General features: G+C 37.8%; 2 protein-coding genes across 9 annotated transcripts in view; one reads left to right on the forward strand and one right to left on the reverse strand.

Annotated features, from left to right (window-relative positions):
* Positions 1–16,995, forward strand: part of CCDC88A (coiled-coil domain containing 88A) — a 124,624-nt gene extending 107,629 nt beyond the window's left edge. For 2 of the 8 annotated variants that reach the window (XM_032292095.1, XM_032292096.1), the window contains exons 26-33: positions 4,560–4,643; positions 5,637–5,837; positions 6,428–6,499; positions 7,781–7,861; positions 10,959–11,224; positions 11,422–11,881; positions 15,326–15,425; positions 15,945–16,995. In XM_032292095.1, coding sequence (XP_032147986.1) covers positions 4,560–4,643; positions 5,637–5,837; positions 6,428–6,499; positions 7,781–7,861; positions 10,959–11,224; positions 11,422–11,881; positions 15,326–15,390 — 1,229 coding nt within the window. In that variant the 3' untranslated portion in view covers positions 15,391–15,425; positions 15,945–16,995. Of the gene's footprint in view, positions 1–4,559; positions 4,644–5,636; positions 5,838–6,427; positions 6,500–7,780; positions 7,862–10,958; positions 11,225–11,421; positions 15,108–15,325; positions 15,426–15,944 lie in introns of those variants that run through there. The other 6 variants (XM_032292099.1, XM_032292100.1, XM_032292101.1 and 3 more) reach the window with 6 other exon arrangements.
* A 5,884-nt stretch (positions 16,996–22,879) lies between these two features.
* On the reverse strand, positions 22,880–25,421 carry LOC116560619 (putative prolyl-tRNA synthetase associated domain-containing protein 1). The gene is made up of 2 exons (XM_032292106.1): positions 24,868–25,421; positions 22,880–23,349 (listed from the first exon to the last, which is right to left on the reverse strand). The coding sequence occupies exons 1-2, from the start codon at positions 25,174–25,176 to the stop codon at positions 22,915–22,917; spliced, it is 744 nt and encodes a 247-aa protein (XP_032147997.1). The 5' UTR covers positions 25,177–25,421; the 3' UTR covers positions 22,880–22,914.
* Positions 25,422–26,647: the final 1,226 nt, after the last annotated feature.

Below are 26,647 nucleotides of genomic sequence, written 5' to 3' on the forward strand. Positions count from 1 at the left end.
ACACACACACACACACACACACACACACACACACACACACACACACACTTCATTCTTTTGAAATAGCAGATAAATGCAACTACTGCTTCTCCCAGGGGTAGACTCTCCAAATGGGCAACTCTCAAAACACTCAAAAAACTATTTATAGCATTTGGCTTCAGGCAAATTATCTCTGAAAATATAGTATTTTAGGGTATAAAATACTCTAAGATATTAGGCATTAATTGTGGGGTATAGGCTGGGCGCAGTGGCTCATGCCTGTAATCCCAGCACTTTGGGAGGCTGAGGCAGGTGGATCACTTGAGGTCAGGAATTCAAGACCAACCTGGCCAACATGGTGAAACCTCAACTCTACTAATACAAAAGTAGCCCAGCATGGTGGAGTACCCCTGTAATTCTAGCTACTCAGGAAGCTGAGGCAAGAGAATCGCTTGAATCTGGGAGGTGAAGATCGCAGTGAGCTAAGATTGCACCACTACACTCCAGCCTGGGTGACAGAGCAAGACTTCATCTCAAAAAAAAAAAAATCTGAAATATTTCAGAATGCAAATGTAGCAGCCTAAAAACTAGAGTCCATAGGTAAGCAATAAAAAAAGTCATGCGCATTTACATATGTATTTATATGTATATATTAGTCTCAAAAAAGCAGTTTAATTCTATATCCCCACATAAAATTATTGTTACCCTGGGTCTTTTGCTGTCTGATTTTGTCCACCAAGTAAATCTACATAAATCCTTAAGTAGTTCTGTTGTAGAGAGATCATCAAGTTTTCTTTAAAAAGTGGCAGATAAGTTAATTTTATCTGTTATCTTTAGATATAAAATATCTGGCCTCTTACTAAATAAGAAATGAGACCAGGTACAGTGGCTCACACCTGTAAACCCGCACCTTGGGAGGCCCAGGCGGGCAGATTATGAGGTCAAGAGATTGAGACCATCCTGGGCAACATGGTAAAATCCCGCCTCTACTAAAAATACAAAAATTAGCTGAGTATGGTGGTGCGTTTCGGTAGTCCCAGATGCTCGGGAGGCTGCAGCAGACGAATCATTTGAACCCGGGAGGCAGAGGTTGTAGTGAGCCAAGATCCCACCACTGCACCCCAGCCTGGCGACAGAGTGAGACTCCATCAAGAAAGAGAGAGAAAGAAAGGAAGGAAGGAGAGAGGCAAGGGAGAGAAAGGAAGGAAGGAAAGAGAAAGAGAGAGAAAGAGAGAAATGGTTGGCCAGGCATGGTGGTTAACGCCTGTAATCCTAGCACTTTGGGAGGCTGAGGCGGGTGGATCACCTAAGGTCAGTAGTTGGAGACCAGCCTAGACAACATGGTGAAAACCTGTCTCTCCTAAAAATATAAAAATTAGCCAGGCATGGTAGTGCACGCCTATAATCCCAGCTACTCTGGAAGCTAAGGAAGGAAAATCGCTTGAACCCAGGAGGTTCAAGATTGTGCCACTGCATTCTTCCAGCCTGCATGACAGGAGCGAGACTCCATCTCCAAAAAAAAAAAAAAAAAAACATAACAGGCATACTTTTTTTTGAAACAGAGTTTCACCCTTAGCTCAGCTACAGTACAATGGCATGATCTCAGCTCACTGAAACCTCCGCCTCCCAGGTTCAAGCGATTCTCCTGCCTCAGCCTCCCAATTAGCTGGGATTATAGGCATGTGCCACCATGCCCAGCTAATTTTGTATTTTTAGTAGAGACAGGGTTTCTCCATGTTGGTCAGGCTTGTCTCGAACTCCCAAACTTAGGTGATCCACTTGTCTTGGCCTCCCAAAGTGCTGGGATTGCAGGCATGAGCCATCTCGCCCGGCCTACTTAATTTTGTTTTTAAAGAAGATTTCTTTCTTTCTTTTTCTTTCTTTCTTTCTTTCTTTTTTTAAGAGATAGGGTCTTACTCTGTTGCCCAAGCTGGAGTGCAGTGGTGTGATTACAGCTCACTGCAGTCTTGAACTTCTGAATTCAAGAGATCCTCCTCCTTCAGGGTCATCCTCCCAGAGAGCTGGGACTAGAGGAGAACAGCACTGCAGTGGCAATTAATTGTTTTATTTAATTATTTTTTACAGACAGGATCTCACTTTTTTTGCCCAGACTGGTCTCAAACTCCTGGGCTCCAGCAAATCTCCTGCCTTGGTCTCCCAAAGTACTGGGATTATAGGCATGAACCACTGTGCCTGGCTTTAAAGGAAAATATGTCAATTCAGATGTAAGAGCATACACAAGAAAGGCACAAAAGTCTTTTTTTGAGGTCATCTTATCTGTTTTAGGTATAAATCTGTCATCCTTTCATATTCTCTGCTGAAACATCCAGAATAAGAATCAGAAGGAAGTATTATTCTCCATTCCTACGATTGTTCAGTTTTAGAATTTTAAAAATAAACCGCAAACCCAACAATACTAATGTTCCCTTAATTTCACTATGCTTTGGAAAATGAACATTGTATGTCCACAAACTCATTGCTGTAAGAAGAATCATTCCTTCCTGACAAATTTAAAACTCCTTTTATCATGTTCATTTTGGAAGAGTATCTGTCTATAAAGCAGTCCTTGGAAAAAAAATTAAAAACAGAAAAAGAAATAAAAGTAAACAAGACAACATGTGCATGCTGCAACCACTCAGCTTTGTTTTATCTAAGTGTCCATTTTTATATTGCTTTCAGTTCATTTCTTTTTAATCATTTAAAACAGCTGTGTTTACTAAGCTTGAAAAGAAATAGGTCAAACTAAAAGCTTAATAATCATGACTGCTTCTAATAGCAGTCAAACAAGTTAAAGAGCTGTATCCATTGCACTCTGTTTTTTCGTTTGTTCATTTGACAGAGATGGAGTCTTGCTCTGTCACCAGGCTGGAGTGCTATGGTGCTGTCTCCGCCCACTGCAACCTCCACCTCCCGGGTTCAAGCGATTCTCCTGCCTCAGCCTCCTGAGTAGCTGGGATTACAAGTGCCTGCCACTATGCTCAGCTAATGTTTGTATTTTTAGTAGAGACGAGGTTTCACCATGTTGGCCAGGCTGGTCTTGAACTCCTGACCTCATGATCCACCCATCTAAGCCCCCCAAAGCACTGGGAATACAGGCATGAGCCACCGCACCCAGCCCATTGAATGACACTTGTCAGTTTGTCAAAAGAGCTTTGATTATTTACATAATGACAGCAAACAAAGAATGTATTTATTAAATAGACAGTGTATAATATGTTTTTAGGTCTTTATGCAAATTGTTTTTCCTAATTCCTAAATTACATTTCCAAAAAGATATGATACTTTTTATAGTTAAATCTTACTAAAATGTAGCTTAAGAATGGTTAATGACTCTAGTGAATGTTTTTATTTTTTGTTCTAATGACTCCTATATTTTAGCGATAATCCTAACTTTTATTCACAAAATCAAATTCCCTCAAAAATATCTAAAAATGTTATACATACTTTTCTCTCATTTTCATTTGCTTTGGGGTACCTCCTTATTTTTTAGGTTTATCAGAGCTTATTGCTAATGCTTATTACTACTATCAAAATATTCCTTTTTTTCCCTCTTAGCCCCAGCCAATCTTTCGTAAAATGAACCTAATGTAATTGCTTATTTCATATTTACAAATACTTTGGTCAAAAGAATGTTTATTTCAGTGGTGCTGCTAAATAATGCACCAGAATCCAGTTTAAACCAAGAAGTAATTTATTTTCTTTATTAAAGTGTAATAAACTAATGAAAGGTTTTTTTGAGGTTTTGTTTTGTTTTTGAGAGAGGGTCTCCCTCTGTCACCCAGGCTGGAGTGCAATGGTGTGATCATAGCTCATTACAACCTTGAACTCCTGGGCTCAAATGATCTTCCTGCCTCACGCTCCAGAATAGCTAGGACCACAGGTGCTTACCACCACATGGCTAATTTTCTGTAGAGATGGGGTCTCGCTTTGTTGTCCAGGCTGGTCTTAAACCCCTAGGCTCAAGCGATCTTCCTGCCTTGGCTTCCCAAAATGCTGGGATTACAGGCATAAGCCACCATGCTTGGACTTTTTAGTTTTTTAAGATTGTTTTAAACATCCCCTGGGAACCCTAATTTTTGTTACTGTATATTAATAAAATACTGTGGTAGAATATGCATTTTCCTAAGTTATTTTTGTTTTCCAAAATAAAAATTATGTTTAAAAAGTTAAAATAGAGACTTCAAAAGCCTTGTACATTTTCATCATGTAGACTCTGTGAACCACCAATAGCCTTCATTTTAAAGGTTTACCTTTACAATTTAACTAGGAAAATTGATCCCTGCATAAGTAATCCTAATCAGTTCCTGTTTTTATAGGACTATAACAATCCAAGCTTTAGAAGTATATGTTCCTCATCATTGTCTTCAGTGCTTTTCCCAGTATTTTAAAATATCAAAGTACATATTTCATATTTCATTATCACTCAGCAGCATGACAATAATAGCCTTAATATAGCACACATAGCTAAAACTCAAACATTCATTTCTGTCCTTAATTTCAACATTTAACTCCCATCTGTTCTTCTCCCTTTTTTCTTTCATTTCCCTGTTTCTGTTTTTCCTCATGCTCTGACATTAAAGTGGTTGCACTGAAAAGACTGCCCTTTTTGAGGAACAGACCGAAGGATAAAGACAAAATGAAGGCCTGCTACCGTCGTTCCATGTGTAAGACTTTATGACAGTTCAGCTTCTTTCAAATGACTACACTGGCTTTCATTACTAATTTTTCACTAACCTTTCTCTGGACTGCGCCAATTTCCTTATTTTGCAGAGGTCAGTCTTCCTCTAATATAAGGAGCTGGAAGAATTTTTTTTCAAGTGGCACTGAATTTGCATTATGTGTATGTTCACTGATACATACACATGCATATGTCTAGTGATACATGTAATGTACTCATAAATTTCCAGTGCTTTCTAAAAATTGGCAGGAACAAAACCCTTTATTTTATATGCCATAGAGATTTTTTCCCCAAAAAAGTTTACTTAAGGAGCATATAACAAAATGTTTAGCATTAGAAATTAATTTCCTTTAATGAACCAGATTAATTAAATAAATAAAATGGCCAATAACCCTTGAAAATACTTGTCATTCTTTAAATAATAATATTCTGGATTTTCTTTTTTTATGTGGCATGGGTAGTTACATAATCACATTAAATGTCTGTCACTTTGGATATCATCTCTTTCAGGTTTTTATTGAATGGTATACTTATTGAGTCATTAAAATGAGTAATTTCTTCAGTAACCTGCTCTGACCAAGGACTTTCATTTTCAATAATTATGCTACATAAGAATTGCTCTCCATCTTACCTTTATTCATTCCATTTTTGTCACCACAAAACCACATTGTAAAGGCTTCTAATTGAAGTGCACATTCCCTGCACAAAAGCATGGCAGTTGTACATAGTAAAATTCCTTTCTCTGTCTTTTAAAGGGGGTGGAGGTGGGATAAAAGTATTTATTGAAATTTATCAGCCTTTGGTCTACTCATTTCATTTAGCTGAATGCATGTCATAATTTCAATGACCATATGGTTGTAGTTTTTGATGTTTATTTGCATTAATTCATAGACAAAAACCAGCATATTTATACTACAAAATAGAAATACGAACAAATACATTAACCATGCTGATTCATTTGCTTCCATTTGCATCCCAGCCATGAATGACCTGGTGCAGTCCATGGTCCTAGCAGGACAGTGGACAGGTAGTACTGAGAATTTGGAGGTTCCTGATGATATTTCAACGGGTAAAAGGAGAAAAGAATTGGGAGCTATGGCCTTCTCTACTACAGCCATCAACTTTTCAACTGTCAACTCTTCTGCAAGCTTCAGATCCAAGCAGTTGGTTAATAATAAAGGTATAGGCCGTCTGCTATTTGCACTGTGGTGTAACTGTTAGCAACAAGAATTTTAATTTGACTTTTCTCTGTGTACTTTTTAAAAAGCAACAACCTGAAATAATTATCAAAACATGATCTGTATTTGATTTGGAGGAACTTTCAAATCATTTCAAAAATCTAAAACATTATACAAATAACTAAAATCTTTTCCAGGCCTCCTTTCATAATAAACAGCTAATGAATTAACAAGAAAAGGAGAAGTAAAACAGGTAAAGAGTGATAAAAGAAGGCAATGTTAGTTTTCTAAAAATTAAAAGCACTACACCTTCCAACAGAACTACCTAGAACAACCCAGGCTCTTGCTTTGGTTGCAGGGTCAGAGGGGAGATTGTTTCATTGCTTCTGGTGTTTTCCCTAAGCAAGTCAACTCTCATTAGAGTTGACATTTTTCTTATTCCTGGTTCCAGTTTCTGGTTGAGTCTATGAAATATGTTAAGTCAAGCTGTGTTATACATGACTGAAAAACAATTTCCATGTTCTGTGTAAATAAAATTTTATAATTTTTTATTACAAAAATATCTTTATATCCATTTTGCTATTTTATGTAGATACTACATCCTTTGAAGACATAAGTCCACAAGGTGTTAGTGATGATTCTAGCACGGGATCAAGAGTTCATGGTAAGATAATGAACTTTATTTAAAGAGTACACATTAAATACAGAATGGGGATTCTAGTACTCTTGCATTTAATAGGTGAATATGGCATTGCCAGCAAGCATGTTTTCTCTGTCCTGCATCTCATAGTTACCTCTACTGTTTCTTCAAAACTGATACTCCTTTTTGCCTCTTTTAAGATAATTGCTTCATCTAAATGTTCTCTATTTTAGCCGAGGTCATTTATAAAGTATGCCTGCACAGTCCTCCAAGGTAATTTTGTTGCCATTTTTGTAGAAGGTTAAAGTTATAAGAGTTGCATTTTACCATTGTTTTAAAATGCCAATTTAAAATACATATTAGTTTAAAATATTAAAAATTTGTTTTAAAGGATGTGAACTTCAAGAAACCAATTTTTGGGCCAGGTGCAGTGGCTCACACCTGTAATCCCAGCACTTTGGGAGGCTGAGGTGGGCAGATCACCTGAGGTTAGGAGTTCAAGACTAGCCTGGCCAGCATGGAGAAACCCCATCGCTACTAAAAATACAAAAATTAGCTGGGCATGGTGGCTGGGCATGTAATCTCAGCTACTTGGGAGGCTGAGGCAGGAGAATCGCTTGAACCCAGGAAGCAGAGGTTGCAGTGAGCCAAGATCATGCCACTGCGTTCCAGTCTGGGCAACAGAGCAAGACTCTGACTCAAAAGAAGCCAATTTTGGGGCAGTGTTGAGTATTTCAGATTTTTCAGTTTCTGTCTGGAAAATCATGTCTCACCAAACTATTAGCAATAAGTGAGTAACACGTTAAAGGAATTTTAAATGTAAGCAGGGTTTTAAGAGTTAGCATAGGGCAGTGTTAACTACAGTTGTTTTCCTTGTTATGGATAGGAATACAGGACATTAACTGTATAAATGCTTATATTCCTCCTCTTCATGGCATCTTTGCAATGTACAGAGTTCTTTGTCTGATCTGTTGTAAGTGAACCAATCAGTAGCATTTCATGGGATCTGAGGAGATATGTCATTCTATTCAACTAAAATACTCCTGGCATATCCATCCAGAACTCATTTTAAATCTAAATATGCACTTTCTCTCTCTCTGAATCTGAACTATTGTTTCAGAAGTGCCCTGCTCTAAAGTGTCTCGATGAATTATCTGGAAATTTGCTTTCTAATCTGTGGGCATGCTCAGCCTGTGAAAGTATGCATGATTGCTTCCTCAAAGCATTCTGTAATCAGAATGTAAAAGCTCATCAGCATCATCAGCTAGAAGTTTTATCACACTGTCTCCTGATTTTTTCATTTAGCTTCAAGACCAGCCAGCCTTGATAGTGGCAGAACATCCACTAGCAATAGCAATAATAATGCTTCCCTACATGAAGTCAAAGGTATGCTGTAGGTTAATTTATTAATGCACTCCATCCATTTCCAGTATTTTAAGGTGGGAGATGGGATGAAGTTCCTGGGGTAAAGTATGAAATCCAAATCATCTATGTTTGGAATATTTTATACTTTTCACATTGTAATACAAATGTATTTCAATGTATACAAATGTAAAAACAGGAGCAGTTATTTGGTTTCAGTTTTCAGTCTTCACAGACAAAAGTCTTACGTAATATTTATACTTCAGAGTCATCTATACGTCCTTATTTTACTGACATTTTGTCTGACGTGAAAATGGTTGTCCTTCATTTTCTCATAATGCATGGACATTGAACTCACATTATTCATATTTTAGAAATATGTTTGGCTTCATTTATCCACAAAATAAGGGTAAGGATTTTGTGTTTAATTTGAGAAGCAACTGTTTGTGTGTGTGTATATATATATAGAATAAGAACTATATAAATGCATTTGGCTCATAAAAATAATTATTTCACGAATATTTTCTTAATTTTTAAATATGCATTCCAAGGTGGGGTATTTAAGTAAATGTCTGGAAACCTTGACTGATACCTTTTCCTCAAAGATATACTGTCTACACAGATTCTGGAAGTGGTTTGTTTGTTTATTTTGAGATGGAGTCTTGCTCTGTTGCCCAGGCTGGAGTGCAGTGGTGTGATCTCCTCTCACTGCAACCTCCACCTCCAAGGTTCAAGCCATTCTCCTCCCTCAGCCTCCTGAATAGCTGGCACTGCAGGCACCAACCACCACCACCCCTAGCTAATTATTTTGTATTTTTAGTGTACACGGGGTTTCACCATGTTGGCCAGGCTGGTCTTGAATTCCTGACCTCAGGTGATCCACCTGCCTCAACCTCCCAAAGTGCTGGGATTACAGGTGAGAGCCACGATGCCTGGCCTGGAAGGTTGTTTTTTGAGACAGGTTCTTGCTGTGTTACCTAGGCTGGAGTGCAGTGGTGCTATCTCAACTCATTGCAACTTCTGCCTCCCTTCTGCATCAAGTGATCCTACCACCTCAGCCTCCCGAGTAACTGAGACTACAGAGGCCCACGCCACCATGCCTGGCTGGTTTTTTGTATTTTTAATAGAGACAAGGTCGCTAACCTGTTGCCCAGGCTGGTCTCGAACTCCTGAGCTCAAGTGAGCCACCTCATCTAGCCTCTGAATTATTTAACCAATATACCGTCGTTATTCTCTATACTCCAGAATTGTCAGATTACAAGGTGTCTCAGTTGTAATTTTATTTAATTAATGCTATGACATTGTTACAGTGATCTGAAATACCTAATTTTGAGGTGGGATTTTTTTTTTTTTAATTTTTATCGTCATGTTTTTCAGATGTCTTTGTTCCTTGTCCAATCCCACTACTTCACTTGACTAGCCTTAAAAGAAATTAATTAATTAATTAAAAATGCTTTTGTATCCAGGAGAAAAAATGTAGTCTGAAAAGATTTTTTTTTCTGATTTGAAAATTTAAAAAACTCTTAATTTTGTAAACATGTTAGGTAACTTGAGCCAAATTCTTTCATGGCCCACTTTACTCTGTGACTGGGAAACCATGGAAAGTTGCATCTTCTGCTTTGATATACTATGCAGTTTGTTAGTGATCAAAACAAATCAGTACTCTTAAGGAACACCATAGATTTGAAGGAGTTTAATTCTAGAACCAGCTAATTTGCATTTTATATAGTTCCTTAATGTCAACTGAGTCTTTTAAGGTTATATAGGCACCATATCAACAGTGGACAGCAGGAACAATAAGATGATCAAGACATTTAAAAAAGAATTAAGCACTACATATTTGATTTTATACTTTTACTGAAATATTGTAAGTAATTGCTTCATGTCTCTATTTGACTTTACTTATATGTATGATATTTAAATTTTTTAAATGTTTAAAGTTATTCATGTAGGATGAACAGAGAAGTAGTAGTAATGAGGACTACTACCTCAAGTAGTAATGAGGACTTCTTGGAGAAGCAAAGAATTAAAATAGAATTTTCTGCACTTAGAAGTTTTTGGTCTTAACATACCGAAATAATATAAAATTCACCTAATGAGCCAGGCGCTGTGGCTCACGCCTATAATCCCAGCACTTTGGGAGACTGAGGCGGGCAGATCACTTGAGGTAAGGAGTTCGAGACCAGCCTGGCCAACATGGTGAAACTCTGTTTCTACTAAAAGTACAAAAATTAGCTGAGCATGGTAGTGCATGCCTGTAATCCCAGCTACTCGGGAGGCAGAGACAAGAGAATTGCTTGAACCCAGGAGGCGGAGGTTGCAGTGAGCAGAAATTGTGCCACTGCATTCTGGCCTGGGCGACAGTGCGAGACTCTGTCTCAAAAAAATAAAAATCATCTAATCATGTTCTTGTACTAAATTGTGAGGCATTTTATTTTATTTTATTTTACTTTTGGAGATGTAGTCTTGCTCTGTCGTCCAAGCCAGAGTACAGTGGCGTGATCTTAGCTTACTGCAACCTCTGCCTTCTGGGTTCAAGTGATTCTCCTGCCTCAGCCTCCTGAGTAGCTGGGACTACAGGCATGCACCATCACACCAGGCTAATTTTTTGTATTTTTAGAAGAGACAGGGTTTCACCATATTGCCCAGGCCGGTCTCAAACTCCTGACCTCAAGTGATCCGCCTGTCTTGGCCTCCCAAAGTGCTGGGATTACAAGCATGAGCCACCGTACCCAGCCTGTGAAGCATTTTATAACTATTTGAACCTAAATTTTAAGAAATGTATTATTCACCCATTTATTTATTAATTCATTTACTCATCAAATGTAGTGAATGCTTTGTATGAAGCTCTGTTAAGGCTCTGAGTGTGGTGGTAAAAGCAAGTCTTTGCCCTTGTGGAGCTTACAAGAGTTGTCAGTTTGACAAAACAAGGAAGCAGGCTATGGCAGACAATTGTTAGAGTGATAAAAGATTGACATGGTTTACTATGCATTTCTAAATAAAGCGTGAAAGGAAATTTGGCTGTTCCTATAATTAGGACACAGTTAACAAATGTTATTACTCATAATGTATTAATTTCATTTCTATTATTGAAATCTCAACACCCCATTTACTCCAAAAGCAGGTGCAGTTAATAACCAAAGCAGGCCACAAAGCCACAGCAGTGGAGAATTTAGCCTGCTTCATGATCATGAGGCTTGGTCCAGCAGTGGTAGCAGTCCAATCCAGTACTTGAAAAGACAGACCAGATCAAGTCCAGTGCTCCAACACAAAATACCTGAAACACTAGAGAGTCGACATCATAAGATCAAAACTGGTTCCCCAGGGAGTGAAGTTGTTACTCTACAACAGTTTTTGGAAGAAAGCAATAAGCTTACCTCAATACAGGTTAGTTTTATCTATGATAACCTTAATTTAGATGAACACCACAAGTTTCTATAATTGAACTTCAGAACTTTTTTTTTTTTTTAAGTTGAGGAGTGTCAAGAGATACCCACAATTTTATATTGCACAGGCTAGTAAATCAGAAAAGTAGAAACATGGCACTGTATTCACTAATCTGCTTTGAATTTTTTTTTAAACAGATCAAGTCCTCAAGTCAAGAGAATCTTTTAGATGAAGTAATGAAAAGTTTGTCTGTCTCTTCTGACTTTTTGGGAAAAGACAAACCAGTTAGCTGTGGTCTGGCCAGGTCAGTAAGTGGAAAAACCCCAGGGGACTTCTATGATAGACGGACAACTAAGTCTGAGTTTTTGAGACCCGGTCCTCGAAAAACTGAAGATACCTACTTCATTAGTTCTGCAGGAAAACCTACACCAGGCACTCAAGGAAAGATAAAATTAGTAAAAGAATCTTCTCTGTCACGACAATCAAAAGATAGTAACCCTTATGCCACTTTACCTCGTGCAAGCAGCGTGATCTCTACTGCTGAAGGAACTACACGAAGGACAAGCATCCATGATTTTTTGACAAAGGACAGTAGACTGCCTGTATCAGTTGATTCACCACCAGCTGCTGCTGACAGCAACACCACTGCAGCATCTAGTGAGTACCATTTACACCAGTGGTCCTGTCATATACTTGACAGCCCAACACATACTATAGGTTCTTATTCCCAAAATGATTTAGCTACAGACATGCCTGAGCCTCTATATGCCCAGGCTAGAAACTCAAGAATGGAAAGGTCACATTTTCTAAACCAAACTTTTGCCACTATTAATATGCCAAATGATGCATTTGAAATATTGGCAAAAGATAGCATAGGATCATTTACTGTGGCTTATTCGTCTCAGCCATTTTTATCCCTGAATACAGAATTAGTTAGTAACATAAGTGGGTTACCTCCTAGGCCAGTCACCAGAATAACTGACCAGGCTTCTGCCTCTTTGGATAAACCTGCACAGAGAGATAATAAACATTTTTCTGATCATCAGAACCCTAGTAACAGTAACCTACAGTTTTCTATAAATAGCAATAATCTTATCACTCCTGCATGCCTCTATCCTGATGACACAGAAGCCGAATTGTTGGTTTCTGAGGATAATCAAACTGTTTGGTATGAATATGGTTGTATATGATCAAAAGTGCACAATATAATATGTTGATGTTATTTGATATATACTGCTCTAATATGATTTGAAAAGTTGCTGTTAACAAAATAGCATTCGGTTAGGTTTATCTTTTTTATTTAAAATTGTTGCATAGTGTTCAGCTATACATGATGGCATGTATATTAATGTGAATGTGTAACCACACCAAAGCCTGCATGAAGTATTAATTGCTTTGTCCATTTCCTGCATGCTTTTAAAAACCTTAACCATACATGCTCCTCCTTCACCTTTTTGTTGCCTGATAAGATTGTTACTTTGATATACAGAAGCATGTTAAAACAGTTGCATGCTTTCTTACCAAGAAGACATTTCTAAGTCATGTTTGCTTTGTTGCTTCTGGAAAAAAAATGCTCATTTCCTCCCTCCCTTCCTCCTCTTCCCACCCCTCACTTGCTCTTCCTCTCACTCCTTTCTTTTTTTCTTCCAGAATGTGTACTTTATATTGCACATGTACAGTATCAGTAGGAAAAATGTAAAATTACGTCATTTTCTTTTGCCATTTACTTAGGCCACCTGTCCTGTTTTATTTTTAAAGAAATAGTTAATAAAGCAATACTTTATATAGCAAATATTAACACCCATATTTATTAAACATTTTTCAGATTTAAAAGATTGTTAATACTCATAAACTTAGTGTTATTCATAGAAAACCCCATCAAATTTAAATGTGATTTACACAGTGACTAGGAACATTTGTACTTATTGTTTCTTCTCTGCACTTTTAATCATCTGATAAATATGAGAGCTCAAGTAACTGTCTTTTCTTCAAGATGACTTCTATACTTGAAATCAGTTAATACAATAGTTTTTCCAGTTCCTTTTTTATATAGAGTCAAAGAGAAATAAACCAAATTATATTCATTGTGTTGGAAATTTGTATTTTTACTTCTAATCAAAAAGGGTAGCAAGTTTACAAAGTGGTAAAAGATTGTTACTTCTATAATTAATCCATTATTAAATTATACATGTATGTCCTTAAAACAGAATTTTTAATAATGAATAATTGTACTAAAATGAAAAATTAGAATTTGTAACCATTTAAACAAGTGTCTTTCTAGTAGAACAGAGTTTAGAACTAAGAATAAATACAAACTCTTTAGCTAAAAAAAAAAAAAAATTGTTAACTTTGACTCTAGTGCAAAAAACTTTTATTTTTGTGTTCATAGTACTTTTAAAGCTGATTAGCTAAATTTGAATCTCTGAACTCCCAGAATGCTAAAAACAAAAACACCCATAACGCTGATCCGTTTACTTTGAGAGGAATACATCTTAGCGCTCTCTCTGAAGCGTTTTTGCCATTTTGATTTAGCCTAAATATTACTGATAATGACGCAGCCTGGCACCTGGAAGGAATGCCTTGAAATGTGACCATGTGGGGATGAAATTATGTTACACTTGTTGTTACTGTATTAAGTTGTTATTAACTGGGCCAAAGAAAAAAATCTATAGAGAATATTTGCCTAGTGAAATTTGTCTCCTTTATAATCATACTTTTTTTTCCTTATAGCTATTACCAAAAAAAAAAGAAAAATGGTTCTGGTGCAGGTAATCAAATGAACACAATCAGAAGATTTTCATATTTTAGTACTACCTAATGTACTTTTTGCATCTTCTGTTTTATTGTTAATTACTGCGCAGTCAGTCCTAACATTTCAAATATATTTGGTGCTAATATTTTCCCTTTTGTTTTTTCATGAGCCAGTAATAAAACTTAATGGTAAATATAGTTGAGATTAAATGAGGGCAATATATGATGCAAATGTTATAATTAGTGTTATTTCTTTTCCATATTAAGTCAAAGATTATTTTACAGCTATTTCAACTATTTAGATATCATAAATCTGACCATAACACTTTAAAATATTATTCATTCAAAATTCATTGAGAAGTTACATGCTATTATATTAAAAACCATGTGATTATTTTACAAAATTAGACTTATAGGAAAGAACTATTTCCTACCCCAATGGCTATACATATATAGGCAGCATGTTTTTTTGTTTGTTTTTAAATACACTGTGCCTGTAAGACAAATATATACCATGCCCATGAGTCCTGAGGACTGTTGGAAAATACAGTCTAGACTTTAGAAATTATCACCTGCTGTGGAGACATAAAATTCCCTCATAACACTTTCTGTAAGTGAAATCTTACATAGATGCCCCAAATTAAAAAAAAAACTAATTTCATTTGAAGTAAAACAACTCTGACTCAATCGAGCAGTTGCATTTATTTCCTCTAAGACACCTCCATAAATAGCCTACAGTTTCCCAAAGGATTCTTTGTAAAACTATTCAAATATTCAGTACCGTAATTTTATAAATGATGAAGCTGGAGCTTTCAATATTCCTGGTTTAGGTTTCTGGAAATTATACCCATTGATTTGTGTGACATAAACATATTCTTATGCACTGCATCCCCTTTGACCAAAGCAATTTTAGCTATAACCAATGTAAGGAGGGACATTATTTGCCTATAAAATATGTATCAAACCCTCGTTTTCTTAGTAAATAATACAAATATTTCATTCCAGATGGTTTTGCTACTGCATGCAAGATTATGTTTACTTTAAAACTGTATGGTGACCATTTAGTAAATAAACATAGTAAGTAATGCTATCTGGCACTAAGGGGGTAAAATGTAATTGTTACAGTTTTTTTTTTTTTTTTTAATTGTAGCTTTCCTAGGAATATTACTTACAGCTTTAAAATATAAAAATCAATCTTTAAGTATTGAGATGCCTGTGAGATTAATATTTTTCCCAGACAGTTACAGATTCCTTCTCCTTGCCCTACTCAGTGAGAGTGCATTTCTTGTCTTCTGAATTGTATTTTGTTCAGTCTTTGACTAAATAACATGAAATGCTTTTCTCCTGCAGATGTGGACAAAGTACAAGAAAGCAGAAATTCAAAAATCAGGTCTAGGGAGCAACAAAGCTCCTAATTCTGTTACCCACTACATGACATGTGGGCCAAGTGGTGAGTTTCCTGCTTAAAATGTAAATGAGATTAGTCTCATTTATACAAACTAACCAAATTAAGTATGAAACAAGTGCATATTGCATTAACAGATGTAAATATTGCTTGCTTAATTCATTGACTTTCTGTCCTACTTACTAGTGAAGCAATATTAGTTGGCTGCCATAGGTTTTTACTTAGCACAGGGAAAAAGTATTTTTTTTATTATTATTTTTTTCCCTCACTTTACATATAATTTTACTAGTGAATTATGTTCTCGGAATTACTTTTTTGGTTTGAATTCTTCTGTGATAGGAATACAACTTCCCACAGTTTTCTTGAAAATTGATGAGAATAAACTAAATACCTTTTCTATGATAAACTCCACTCAAAAATTATCTCTGATTTTCTGTCATTCTCATTCTTATAGAAATATCTGGTGCATGCTGTTCTTATAGTGGCTGCTCTGTATTTTGTATCTCTTATCTTCAAGCTTTTCTTATATTTTCTTTCTTCTTTCTACCTTCCAACTAAATACAGAGAGAAAAGTGTCCTTCAGTTTCTCAGTATGAAGCCTTTATTTCTGAAGTAACAAGACACCTAGCAACTATAGGAATCATTTTTAAAAATCTTTAAGGAGACTTTTAACAGTCCTTCGTGAATAGAGCAGGCAAGAAATACAAACCTTCATTCCTTGAATCAAGGAGCACTACTGGATTCAACTGCCAAAATTTTTAAAAGATTTTAGGACTTACTGTACCTTGTACTGTTAAGATCTACTGAATAAAGGACGATCTCTCGCTAAGGACCAAGTGTTTTAAAGTTAAGTGTTTAAAGAAGTACTCCAGGAACAATCTGCTCTTTTCATCATTTGTTTTATGAATTTATCCATGTTTGCTTAATGCTTCTGCTAAGTATTAGCCAAAATCTAGCCATTTATATTTAGTTGTGTAAATCTAAATTAAATGCTGTAGTATTTTGTGGAATGTACTATATAGCAAGATAAAGAGAGAATTGTTTTGGCATGTCAGAGCCTTATTTAGTTAGCAGACTGCATGTGTTGGTACTTTTTTTTTTTCCTTAAAGCCAATTATTTTGATGCAAAACAAATTCAGTTTATAAGATAAATCTGAAAAATCCATAATGAAATAGGAGTTATAAAAAATTTATAAGGATATTAACCTTTCTACATTCCCCATTAAGCAACACTAAGCATGCATACATTAATCCAAGGTAAAGAGTGTTTTTCTGAAACTTTTTTAGTAAGATGGTTTTCCAGCAAATGGCATTCCTAGGATAAAGCTATTGTGCTTTAACTCATTTCTTTTCTTTGGTATTGGGTTGTGTATGTGTGTGTATTTTTTTAACCTGAGAGCTGACTATTGCTTAAGAAGTTTTCTTATGGCAAAAATAGTGTAAATAACTTACTATGATCTGCATTTTGCCAGAAACTCATTTATAATTAAGGCTATCATTTATTAATAACTTTTTGTTTTTCTCCTTTATAATCTTACATTAAAGTTGATAACTATTATTGGTACTTTTGAAATTTTTGTATGCATTTGTTACCTTTAAACATTTGGAAGAAGCACAAAAAGATTTAGTTAATCTAGGGAAACATCAATTTTTTTAGTATTTCCAATTTTATATCACAGTTTTATTTTCTTATGAAATCAAAAAATACATTGATACTCATTAATGCAAATTCATTATTTAACATCAATATCAGTAATCTTCAAGGTCTGAAATGAGAAAGATACTGACTTTTTAAAATTTTAACAGTGCACTTCTTAGGCTTTCATTACCAGCTCTAAAGAACTTTTTGGAATAATTCCATATTCCATAGTGTGTGGTTTATGAGTTGTGGGTTTCATCACTAACCCAGTAACCATGAGAAAAGTCTCTCTCCCTCCCTCCCTCCCTCCCTCTCTCTCTCTCTCTCTCTCTCTCTCTCTCTCTCTCTCTCTCTCTCTTAGGCCAGTAGCAATGTTGTGTTCATAGTCTATTTTCCAAAAGACCATCAATAAAAAAGAGAGTATGTTTAAATTGAAATGGAACTTCAAGAACTTGAACTTAGGTACTTCAATGCCACTGATAACTTAGGTTTTACCACCAAATGCTATTAATATTAAATCATTTTGAAACTCTTGGATGAAAGGTGCTATGTAAATGTAAATACAAAGGATTCTTTTTTTTTTTTTTTTTTTTTTTTTTGAGACGGAGTTTTGCTCTTGTTACCCAGGCTGGAGTGCAATGGCGCGATCTCAGCTCACCGCAATCTCCGCCTCCCGGGTTCAGGCAATTCTCCTGCCTCAGCCTCCTGAGTAGCTGGGATTACAGGCACGCGCCACCATGCCCAGCTAATTTTTTGTAGTTTTAGTAGAGACGGGGTTTCACCATGTTGACCAGGATGGTCTCGATCTCTGGACCTCGTGATCCACCCGCCTCGGCCTCCCAAAGTGCTGGGATTACAGGCGTGAGCCACCGCGCCCGGCCAATACAAAGAATTCTTACTAATATACAAATAATGTACAACAGAAATATTTAAAACCTGTTCTGTAGACTCTGAAACATCTCTGTCTGTCATAACTCCCTGGATTCATTGGTAATAGGTGTCAGAGCAGTCTAAAGACACTTGCTTGTCAAAAATGTACATCCATTTTTAGGTAGATAAAAGTAAACACAGAAATTATGTTAGGGCTAAATACAGTAAGTGGGTAACTTAGATTTATATTGGCTAGCATCTAATTTGCACAACTAGAATACATCCCAGAACAATTACTGAAAAGCTGAAATTTAATGAGTGGTGAGGTAGCGCAATGAGGGTGAATGATATCACAGCTTGACCTCTCCAGAACACTAATATCCCAAAACAGAGAACATGCTGGGTTAAGCACATTAGTGCTTCAAGCAGAAAATGCTGAAGAACAGCCTGTAAAGTAGGCTGACCCTGAGAAGGGACAATTAAAGAGACAACCAAGGGAACACATTAAGACTAGAAAAATATGAATAATCTCAATTATATTCTTCACAATTTTCATACCATTTCAAGAAAGGATTTGATAGTAGTAACCACATGAATATTTTACTTTCTCCAATATACCTTGAGAAACAAATTTTGTAGGAAGCCACTCTTTTTCCTTAAACTTCTGCCAAACAATAATAAAGCCAACTAGAAACTAATTGGAGCCATTTTCATTTTCCTAACTGGGGCCTGACATGCTTTAATTATCTGGCTCTATTCTAAATCAACACCTAAACCCCTAAGGAAACTGAAGAATCAATATACAGGGTAATACCTTTGGCGCAGAGCTCCAATAATGTGCTTCAGATCTGGCCATGTGGAAATGCTTTTGTCCAAATTTTTGAATTGGTGGTTACCAAAGAGTTCACAAAACAGGTTTGTATGTAGCACCTTTCATGCAAGGCATGTTAAAAGCCTCTTTTAAAATCACTGTGCATATTATAGAATTGTAGCCATCTCACAATGAAGTACTACAGCCTGTGCTGTCTTAATGGTTTATGTCAGGAAATGAAAAAGATACTGTACCAAATCTGGAATTACAATGGGGAGTAATAATGTATGCTAAATGACTTTTGTATCTTACTTTTTGTGAGAAAAGTGAATTTTTGTGTTTTTCTTTTCAGCTACACTTAGTCCTGAGATGTATTTTTTTCTTTAATTCTTGAATTAATACAAAAGGAGCCCATTTTATATATAAACCTTGATATACATGTTGAGATATTTGGACAATGAAAATGCCTTAAAAGGAATGCATATGGATAAAGTTGCACTTACAACACCCTTCAACAAAATCTGATTTTAAATTGTCTTTTTCTTTTCTATTAAGGGTTTTCTTTTTCAGTGTCTACCATTGTACTTATAACTGTTATTAAATACCATATCAAATAATATAAAAGCTGTAACATTTCCTTTAAAAACTAATGCTAATAAGGGATTTAGAGTTGAATGGCAAAATGTTTATTACTTAGCAATACCTGATGTCAGTCACAGGCATCCAACTCATGACAAGAGACATCACTGTTTGATTGTTTTTTAAAAAACATTTTTCATTTTGTTTCTCCTTCAAAAATTAAGTTGGATTAACATTCACGTATCAAACTAATATAAAAAAATAAAAACAAGAGGTGATTTTTGTAACAAGTGGTTAGTAATCATTTAAAAATGATACGATTTTAGCCAAGTGTTATTTTATTCCTTTCCCTTTTTGCTAGAGAATTATTGTCAGATATAACCCATAACCTTGTTTAGTTGATTCTGTTGTAATCCATTTGGGATAAGTATTAGAGGTTTGGAGAGAGTCTGTCAATTTTATCAATCCCAAAATAGGTTTAAACATAATCTTAACAGACTGCACAAATTAATCTCTTATTCTCACTTATAGACTTTGGGAGACAAAGCAACTGGCCTTGTCCTTGGGCAAGTCAGTTTTTCCTGGCCTGTTTTCGCCATGGGCAAGGTGGGGAGGGCAAGGTGGGCATGGTGGCGGGAGCCTGTAATCCCAGCTACTCAGGAGGCTGAGACAGGAGAATTGCTTGAACCCAGCAGGCGGAGGTTGCAGTGAGCAAAGATAGAGCCACTGGACTCCAGCCTGAGTGACAGAGCAAAGACTCTCAAGGGGAAAAAAAAAAAGGTGAGGAGGGTAATTAGACCAATTAAGCACCTTGGTGCTTAATTTCTGTGTATTCATTAGTACCTTCATTTCATATGCAAAGCAGCCTAAAATGTCTACTTTGTGTTAGAAATAGAATACAGAGTATGTAAAAACTAATAAGAACCTTAGAATAAAGTTATCATTACTTTTATTTTGCCTTTTAGTAATACAACTTGGTACAAATTAAGTATAATATTTCTACCAGATGGAAACTATTTTTTGAATGATCAAACTTAGGAAAATGTGGTTCTTTAAAGAATATCCCATTTCAGAAAAAACAAAAACAGAAAAGACAATCCCATTTGATTGTACCAGAAGGAAATAGTAGAATTTTCATGACCACAAGAAGAGGAATAGCTAACATCAGATCCTCACTCCACTAATGAAGGATTTTGTTTAAGTGAGGTTTAAAAAATGTCAACTGGGCCAGGCGTGGCAGATCACCTGAGGTCAAAAGTTCTAGATCAATCTGGCCAACATGTTGAAACCCCATCCCTACTAAAAACACAAAAATTAGCCAGGCGTGGTGGCAGGCACCTGTAATCCCAGCTACTCAGGAGGCTGAGGTAGGAGAATCGCTTGAACCCAGGAGGCAGAAGTTACAGTGAGCAGGGATAGTACCACTGCACTCCAGCCTAGTGAGAGCAAGACTCTGTCTCAAAAAAAAAAAAAAAAATCCATTTTTTTTTTGTTTTTGAACTGGCTTTTATGTAACAGATGACTCCAGATTTTCCTGCAGTTTTATACTCTCAGATGACACACTGAAAGGGGATGAGTAAAACTTCATTGTAGCCTGGAGGACAGAAGAAACTTGGACAAGTATGTTCACTTTTTTTTTTTTTTGAGATGGATTCTCGCTCCGTCACCCAGGCTGGAGTGCAGTGGGCACGATCTCGGCTCACCATAACCTCCAACTCCAGGGTTCAAGCGATCATCCTGTTTCAGCCTCCAGAGTAGCTGGGATTACAGGGATGTGCCACTACACCTGGCTAATTGCATGTTCATATTTATAACCTCTGAACAAAGACTAAATAAATCCTTTTTTGGGGGTGGGGAGATAGGGTCTCACCCTCTCACTGTGGCTGGAGTGTAGTGCCAGGATCACTGCCCACTGCAGCCTGGACTTCCTGGGCTCAGGTAATCCTCCCACTTCAGCCTCCCAAGTAGCTGGGACTACAGGTGCAGACCATTGTGCACAGCTATTTTTACGTGTTTTGTAGCAACAGGGTTTCAGCATGTTGCCCAAGCCAGTCTTGAAGTCCTGGGCTCAAGCAATCTTCCCCCACCCTTGGCCTCCCAAAGTGCTAGGATTATAGGCATAACCACCACACCTGGCCTCAAATCCTTAATAGCATAATGTATATTCCACTGCTACATTGTTGAATGTAATATTTTGTTAAGACTAGTTAAGTGTAGTAGTAGAAAGGGAGGAAAGAGTAGAACAAGGAACTTGACCACTCCAGCCTATAAATGTAACTTTTTTTTTTGAGACAGGGTCTTACTCTTGTCACCCAAGCTGGAGTGCAGTGCACAGTGGCATAGTCTCGGCTCACTGCAACCTCTGCCTCCTGGATTCAAGCCATTTTCCTGCCTCAGCCTCCCAAGTAGCTGGGACTACAGGCACATATCACCATGCCTGGCTAATTTTTGTATTTTAAGTAAGAGACTGGGTTTCGCCATGTTGGCCTCGAACTCCTGATGTCGGGTGATACACCCACCTCAGCCTCCCAAAGTGCTAGGATTACAGGCGTGAGCCACCACACCTGGCCTGTAACTTTAATTGTACAATGATTATGATATAACATATTCCACCCCTAGCTGTTTTTCTGGATTAAAATTTAGTAAAGATATATTTTCATAGAAAGTTGATTATTTTTCACTGAAAAAAATCACTAGTTTATAAACAAACTCCAATAATGGAAAGTGTTTACCTTTGCCCCCATGTTTAATTATCTTGCTGTGGAGTTATTCTTTAATCTCCATTTCCCAAAAATAACCACTATCAAGACTTTGTCTTTTAAGAAACAGTCTCACAGTCACCCAGGCTGCAGTGTAGTGCTGTGATCTTAGCTCACTGTAGCCTTGAATTCCTGGGCTTAAGTGATCCAGCTTCCCAGTATGCTAAGACTACACAAGTGAACCACCACACTTGGCTCATTTTTCAATTTTTTGTAAAGATGGGGGTCTCTCACTTTGTTACCCAAGCTGGTCTGGATCCTGGCCTCAACTGATCCTCCTGCCTCCGCCTCCCAAAGCAGAGATTACAGGTGGGAGCCTCTGCACCTGGCCTCAACAATATATTCCTGTATTCCTTTTGATTTTTTCCCCGTATTATGTACACTTATAATTTTATACATACTGTTTTACAACTTGCTTTTTTCAAGTAAAATAACACCCTAAAGATGTAAGCTAGTGGCCAGGCATGGTGGCTGAAGCCTGTAATCCCAGCCCTTTGGGTGGCGAAGACGGGTGGATCACGAGGTCAAGAGATAGAGACAATCCTGGCCAACATGGTGAAACCCATTCTCTACTAAAAATATAAGAATTAGCCCAGCATGGTAGCAGGTGCCTATAATCCCAACTACTAAGGAGGCTGAGATGGGAGAATGGCTTGGTTGCAAGGAGCCAAGATCGCACCACCGCACTCCAGCCTGGACAAGAGTGAAACTCTGTCTCAAAAGGAGCTCTTTTAAGATGAAATACTATATTCCTCCTAAAGCGGTTTAGTCACCAAACTAAGGATACCAAATATTCTTACACTTACAATGCTTTTTATAAATTATAAATAAGAAAAACAGCTTTTAGAAAGAAATTTATTCTAAACATTGGCCCAACTAGTTGTTTTTATCAAAATTTAGTATTATGGGATCATGTCCTGTCTTCTTCACAAATGTGAGAAAGTCTTCAGGGCTCAATCCCATGGTTGCAGCATTGGTCATTGGATGAAAGTACACCTTTTCATGTCCACCTTCCAGAAAAGCAGAATCCAGAACAAACTTCACATCTCCAGCATCACAGAAAAGTGCCAAGGGTGTGGCACAGCCTTGACCAACTTTGAGTTTTTCTAGCATGGCTGTTTCATCAGCAAACCGCAGATTTCCACTCCCAACACCTAACTGCTTGGCAAGCTCATTTAAATTAATTTGTCTATCATGAAGAACTGTCACCAGCCAGTAACTCTTTTTCTTTTTGTCTTTAAGAAATAAGTTCTTACTATGTGCTCCTTTCAAATGCTGGATATGAGGCATCATTTCTTCAACTGTAAACACCTATAATATATCACATAAGTTTAAAAATAAGTAATATGCAGGTATACATATACACACATTGATACATATTTTGCTTGCTGGGTGAAAACAGCAAGGTTAGGGAGTGCTCATTACCCTGAATTTCACTGGTAGAGACCCATCTCCAGCCCGTTACCAAATAATTATAAGCCCATGCCATCTCATTACCTCATCTCAGGACCTCAGGCAGTTTCTTCGGCTAGTTTTCTATTCACATGTATTGGCCAAGTCCTCATATTCCTCAGCAGCTTTTTGTTATTTTTGAATTTAAGCTTTTGGTTCTCAAAGTTTACAGCAGTTCTAGACTCCTATTCCTTAGCATTCCATTACATCCAGACCATGTGACAACCTCCATTTTACAAATAACCACAAAGAAGGTGAGTGGGCAGTCAGTAAGAACCCAGACTAAACATCAGAAAATCTGGCATATGCACACATAAAGAAGTGGAATATATGACTATATGGGACGGAGGAAGGTTAGAGAAAATGATTACAGTCTTGATGTTATATTTGTGAAGGTGAGGAATACTAATATGTTTCTCTACTCTTTGTAGATCACCATATTTAGCCATTATCAACTGTTAACCCAAGTTACCTTGGGTAAACTTCATGTCCTTGCACCACTCAAGTTGCACATTGGTTCTGTAAAATATTTGGAAGTGGCCCAGGGAGGTGGCTCACTGGGAGGCTAAGGTGGGAGAATCACCTGAGGTCAGAAATTCGAGACCAGCTATGCCAACATGGCAAAGCCCTGTCTCTCCCAAAAATACAAAAATTAGCCAAGCGTAGTGGCACGTGCCTGTAGTCCCAGCTACTCGGGAGGCGGAGGCAGGAGAATCGCTTGAACCCTGGAGGCAGAAGTTGCAGTGTGCAGAGATTGTGCTACTGCACTCCAGCCTAGGACACAGAGTGAGACTCTCTAATATTTGCAAGACTTCCCGTCAATACACAACAAATGTTACCATTTATGAAAACATAGGCATGTATATTTTGGTAAGCACTTTTTGGGATAGTGATGGTTTCTGCCATGCTGCATGCTTTGTGATCAACCTGACCACGGCAGAAAAAATATCACTCTGAACCTCAGTGTCCTGCTGTATGTATGGTGCCTGATACGTTGTACCTACTAAACACACTATTAACCACTTGCTTATTTTATCTACACAAAAAGTGGACAAACTGACCTGACCAACACCCCAGACCGATTTAAGATGCACAGTCCTCCGTCGTGCTAGTTCTCAACACGAAAATGTAAGCAAATCACTCCCCAGAGGAAAGGTTTCCTTGCAGTGACCTCATGGTCCCAAGACGGAAGGTCTCTGCTGTCCCTGCAGGGGTCCCTTTCGTATTTTGAGACCGGGGAAATATTCCAGGAGCGACGTTCTCACGGTACATTAATCCCGGGACACCTGATCTTAGCGGCCTTGCCCGACGGAAGTGCAGCACAACCCACCACGCTCCGGCCGAGCCCGTCTCGGCGGTCACCCCTAGGGGCCTCACCTCGGGGTGCTCCACGACCTCGGTGTGGATGGCCAGAGCACCGAGCTGCTGCTCGAGCGCCGCCCTCAGCTCTGCGCCCGCCATGCCGCCGCTGTCGTGGCAATGGGCTGAAAAACTGGGCGCGGCTTTCTGCGGCTGCGCAGACCGCAGCCCAAGGCGGAACTGCTCCGAGGTATCTCGGCCGACGCCAGAAACCCAGTTCTGCTGCCTGCTGGAGGCGGGGCCGCCCTGTCCTAGCTCTTCGCCCGCTGGTCCCTGAACGTCGTCGGCTGAGGGCTCAGGATTATGAAGGCCTGCGGGAGCTCTCATCTGGGGCCTAGCTGTGGGGCGGCGCCTGCGATCTCACAGTCCTCCCCGATCCCACTTCAGGTTTCCTAGATAAGCATATCTTCTGTTGGGGTTTGGGGGGCAGAAGGAGGTCAGGTGAGCAAGACTTGCCCTGAGCTGTTCTTTAAATCAGTCTTAATTTTTTAGGTCTACCTACATCACTAAATTAATGAATACAGTCATATGTTTCGTTGGGTTTTTCGTTTGTTTTGAGACAGTCTCATTCTTGTCACCCAGGCTGGAGTGCAGTGGCGCAACCTCGGCTTACTGCAACCTCCACCTCTCTGGTTCAAGCGATTCTCCCGCCTCAGCCTCCCAGGTAGCTGGGATTACAGGTGCTTGCCACCTCACCCTGCTGATTTTTGTACTTTTGGTACACATGGGGTTTCACCATGTTGGCCAGGCTGGTTTTGAACTCCTGCCCTCAGGTGATCCACCCGCCTCGGCCTCCCAAAGTGCTGGGATTACAGGCGAGAGCCACCGCACCTGGCCATATATTCAGTATTATAACACGGTCTGCAGGTGGTTCTCACAGCAACCTAAGGAAACTGACTTCCATACAAAAGTACCGTAACAGAGATTTTTTTCCCACTTTGCATATATGGACAAGGGACATTGTAAGTTGTGCATTTCAGAGTGATTGGTTTGACTGGATTAAGTTTATGGGAACTACTTTGAAATTTCTGTCCTAGTCTTAGTGGCCAAGAGAAATTTCCTGTGATTTTAATGCCTTAATTAACTTGCAAGTGAAATATATTTGCCATAAATTTTAATAAAAATATTAAGTTGAGATCAGAAATCACATATTATTCCTCTATCCTTGCTGGCTGGATTTATGATGGTAAATGATTTGAGTAAATGTCAATAAACATATTTTGGAATGTGTTGGCTATAAGAACAAAAAGGGTCAGTTTAATTAAACTCATATTCAGTATTTTTCCCAAACAAAAAAGTGTCTTTTTTTTTAACAAATTGTATGCATTATATAAATAAATAAATGTTATAATATTGCACTTTAAAATAAAGATAAGTTAATGACATATATATTGTTAAAAAATTAGATATATATGAAGACATAAAAATTTAAATCACAGGTATATACAAATATTCTCATTTCACACATAATATATACACTCTAATGCTGTTTCTTTCTAAAAGATTGTTTTGTTTTGTTTGTTTTGAGACAAGGTCTTGCTCCGTGTTGCCCAGGCTGGAGTGCAGGGTTGTGATCACAGCTTACTGCAGCCTTAATCTCCTGGGCTCAAGCAATTCTCCCACCTCAGCCTCCCAAGTATACTACAGGCACATACCACTGCACTCAGCTAATTTTGTATATTTTTAGTTTTTGTAGAGAAGGGGATCTCCCTATGTTGTTCAGGCTGGTAATGCTATTGATTTCTAATTTTTCTGATCAAGACAGAATTATATAATACAATATTTTATGATCTGCTTT

This window comes from Sapajus apella, unplaced genomic scaffold (assembly GCF_009761245.1).
Source record: "Sapajus apella isolate SASKATOON/1434 unplaced genomic scaffold, GSC_monkey_1.0 scaffold26, whole genome shotgun sequence".
Lineage (NCBI taxonomy): Eukaryota > Metazoa > Chordata > Mammalia > Primates > Cebidae > Sapajus > Sapajus apella.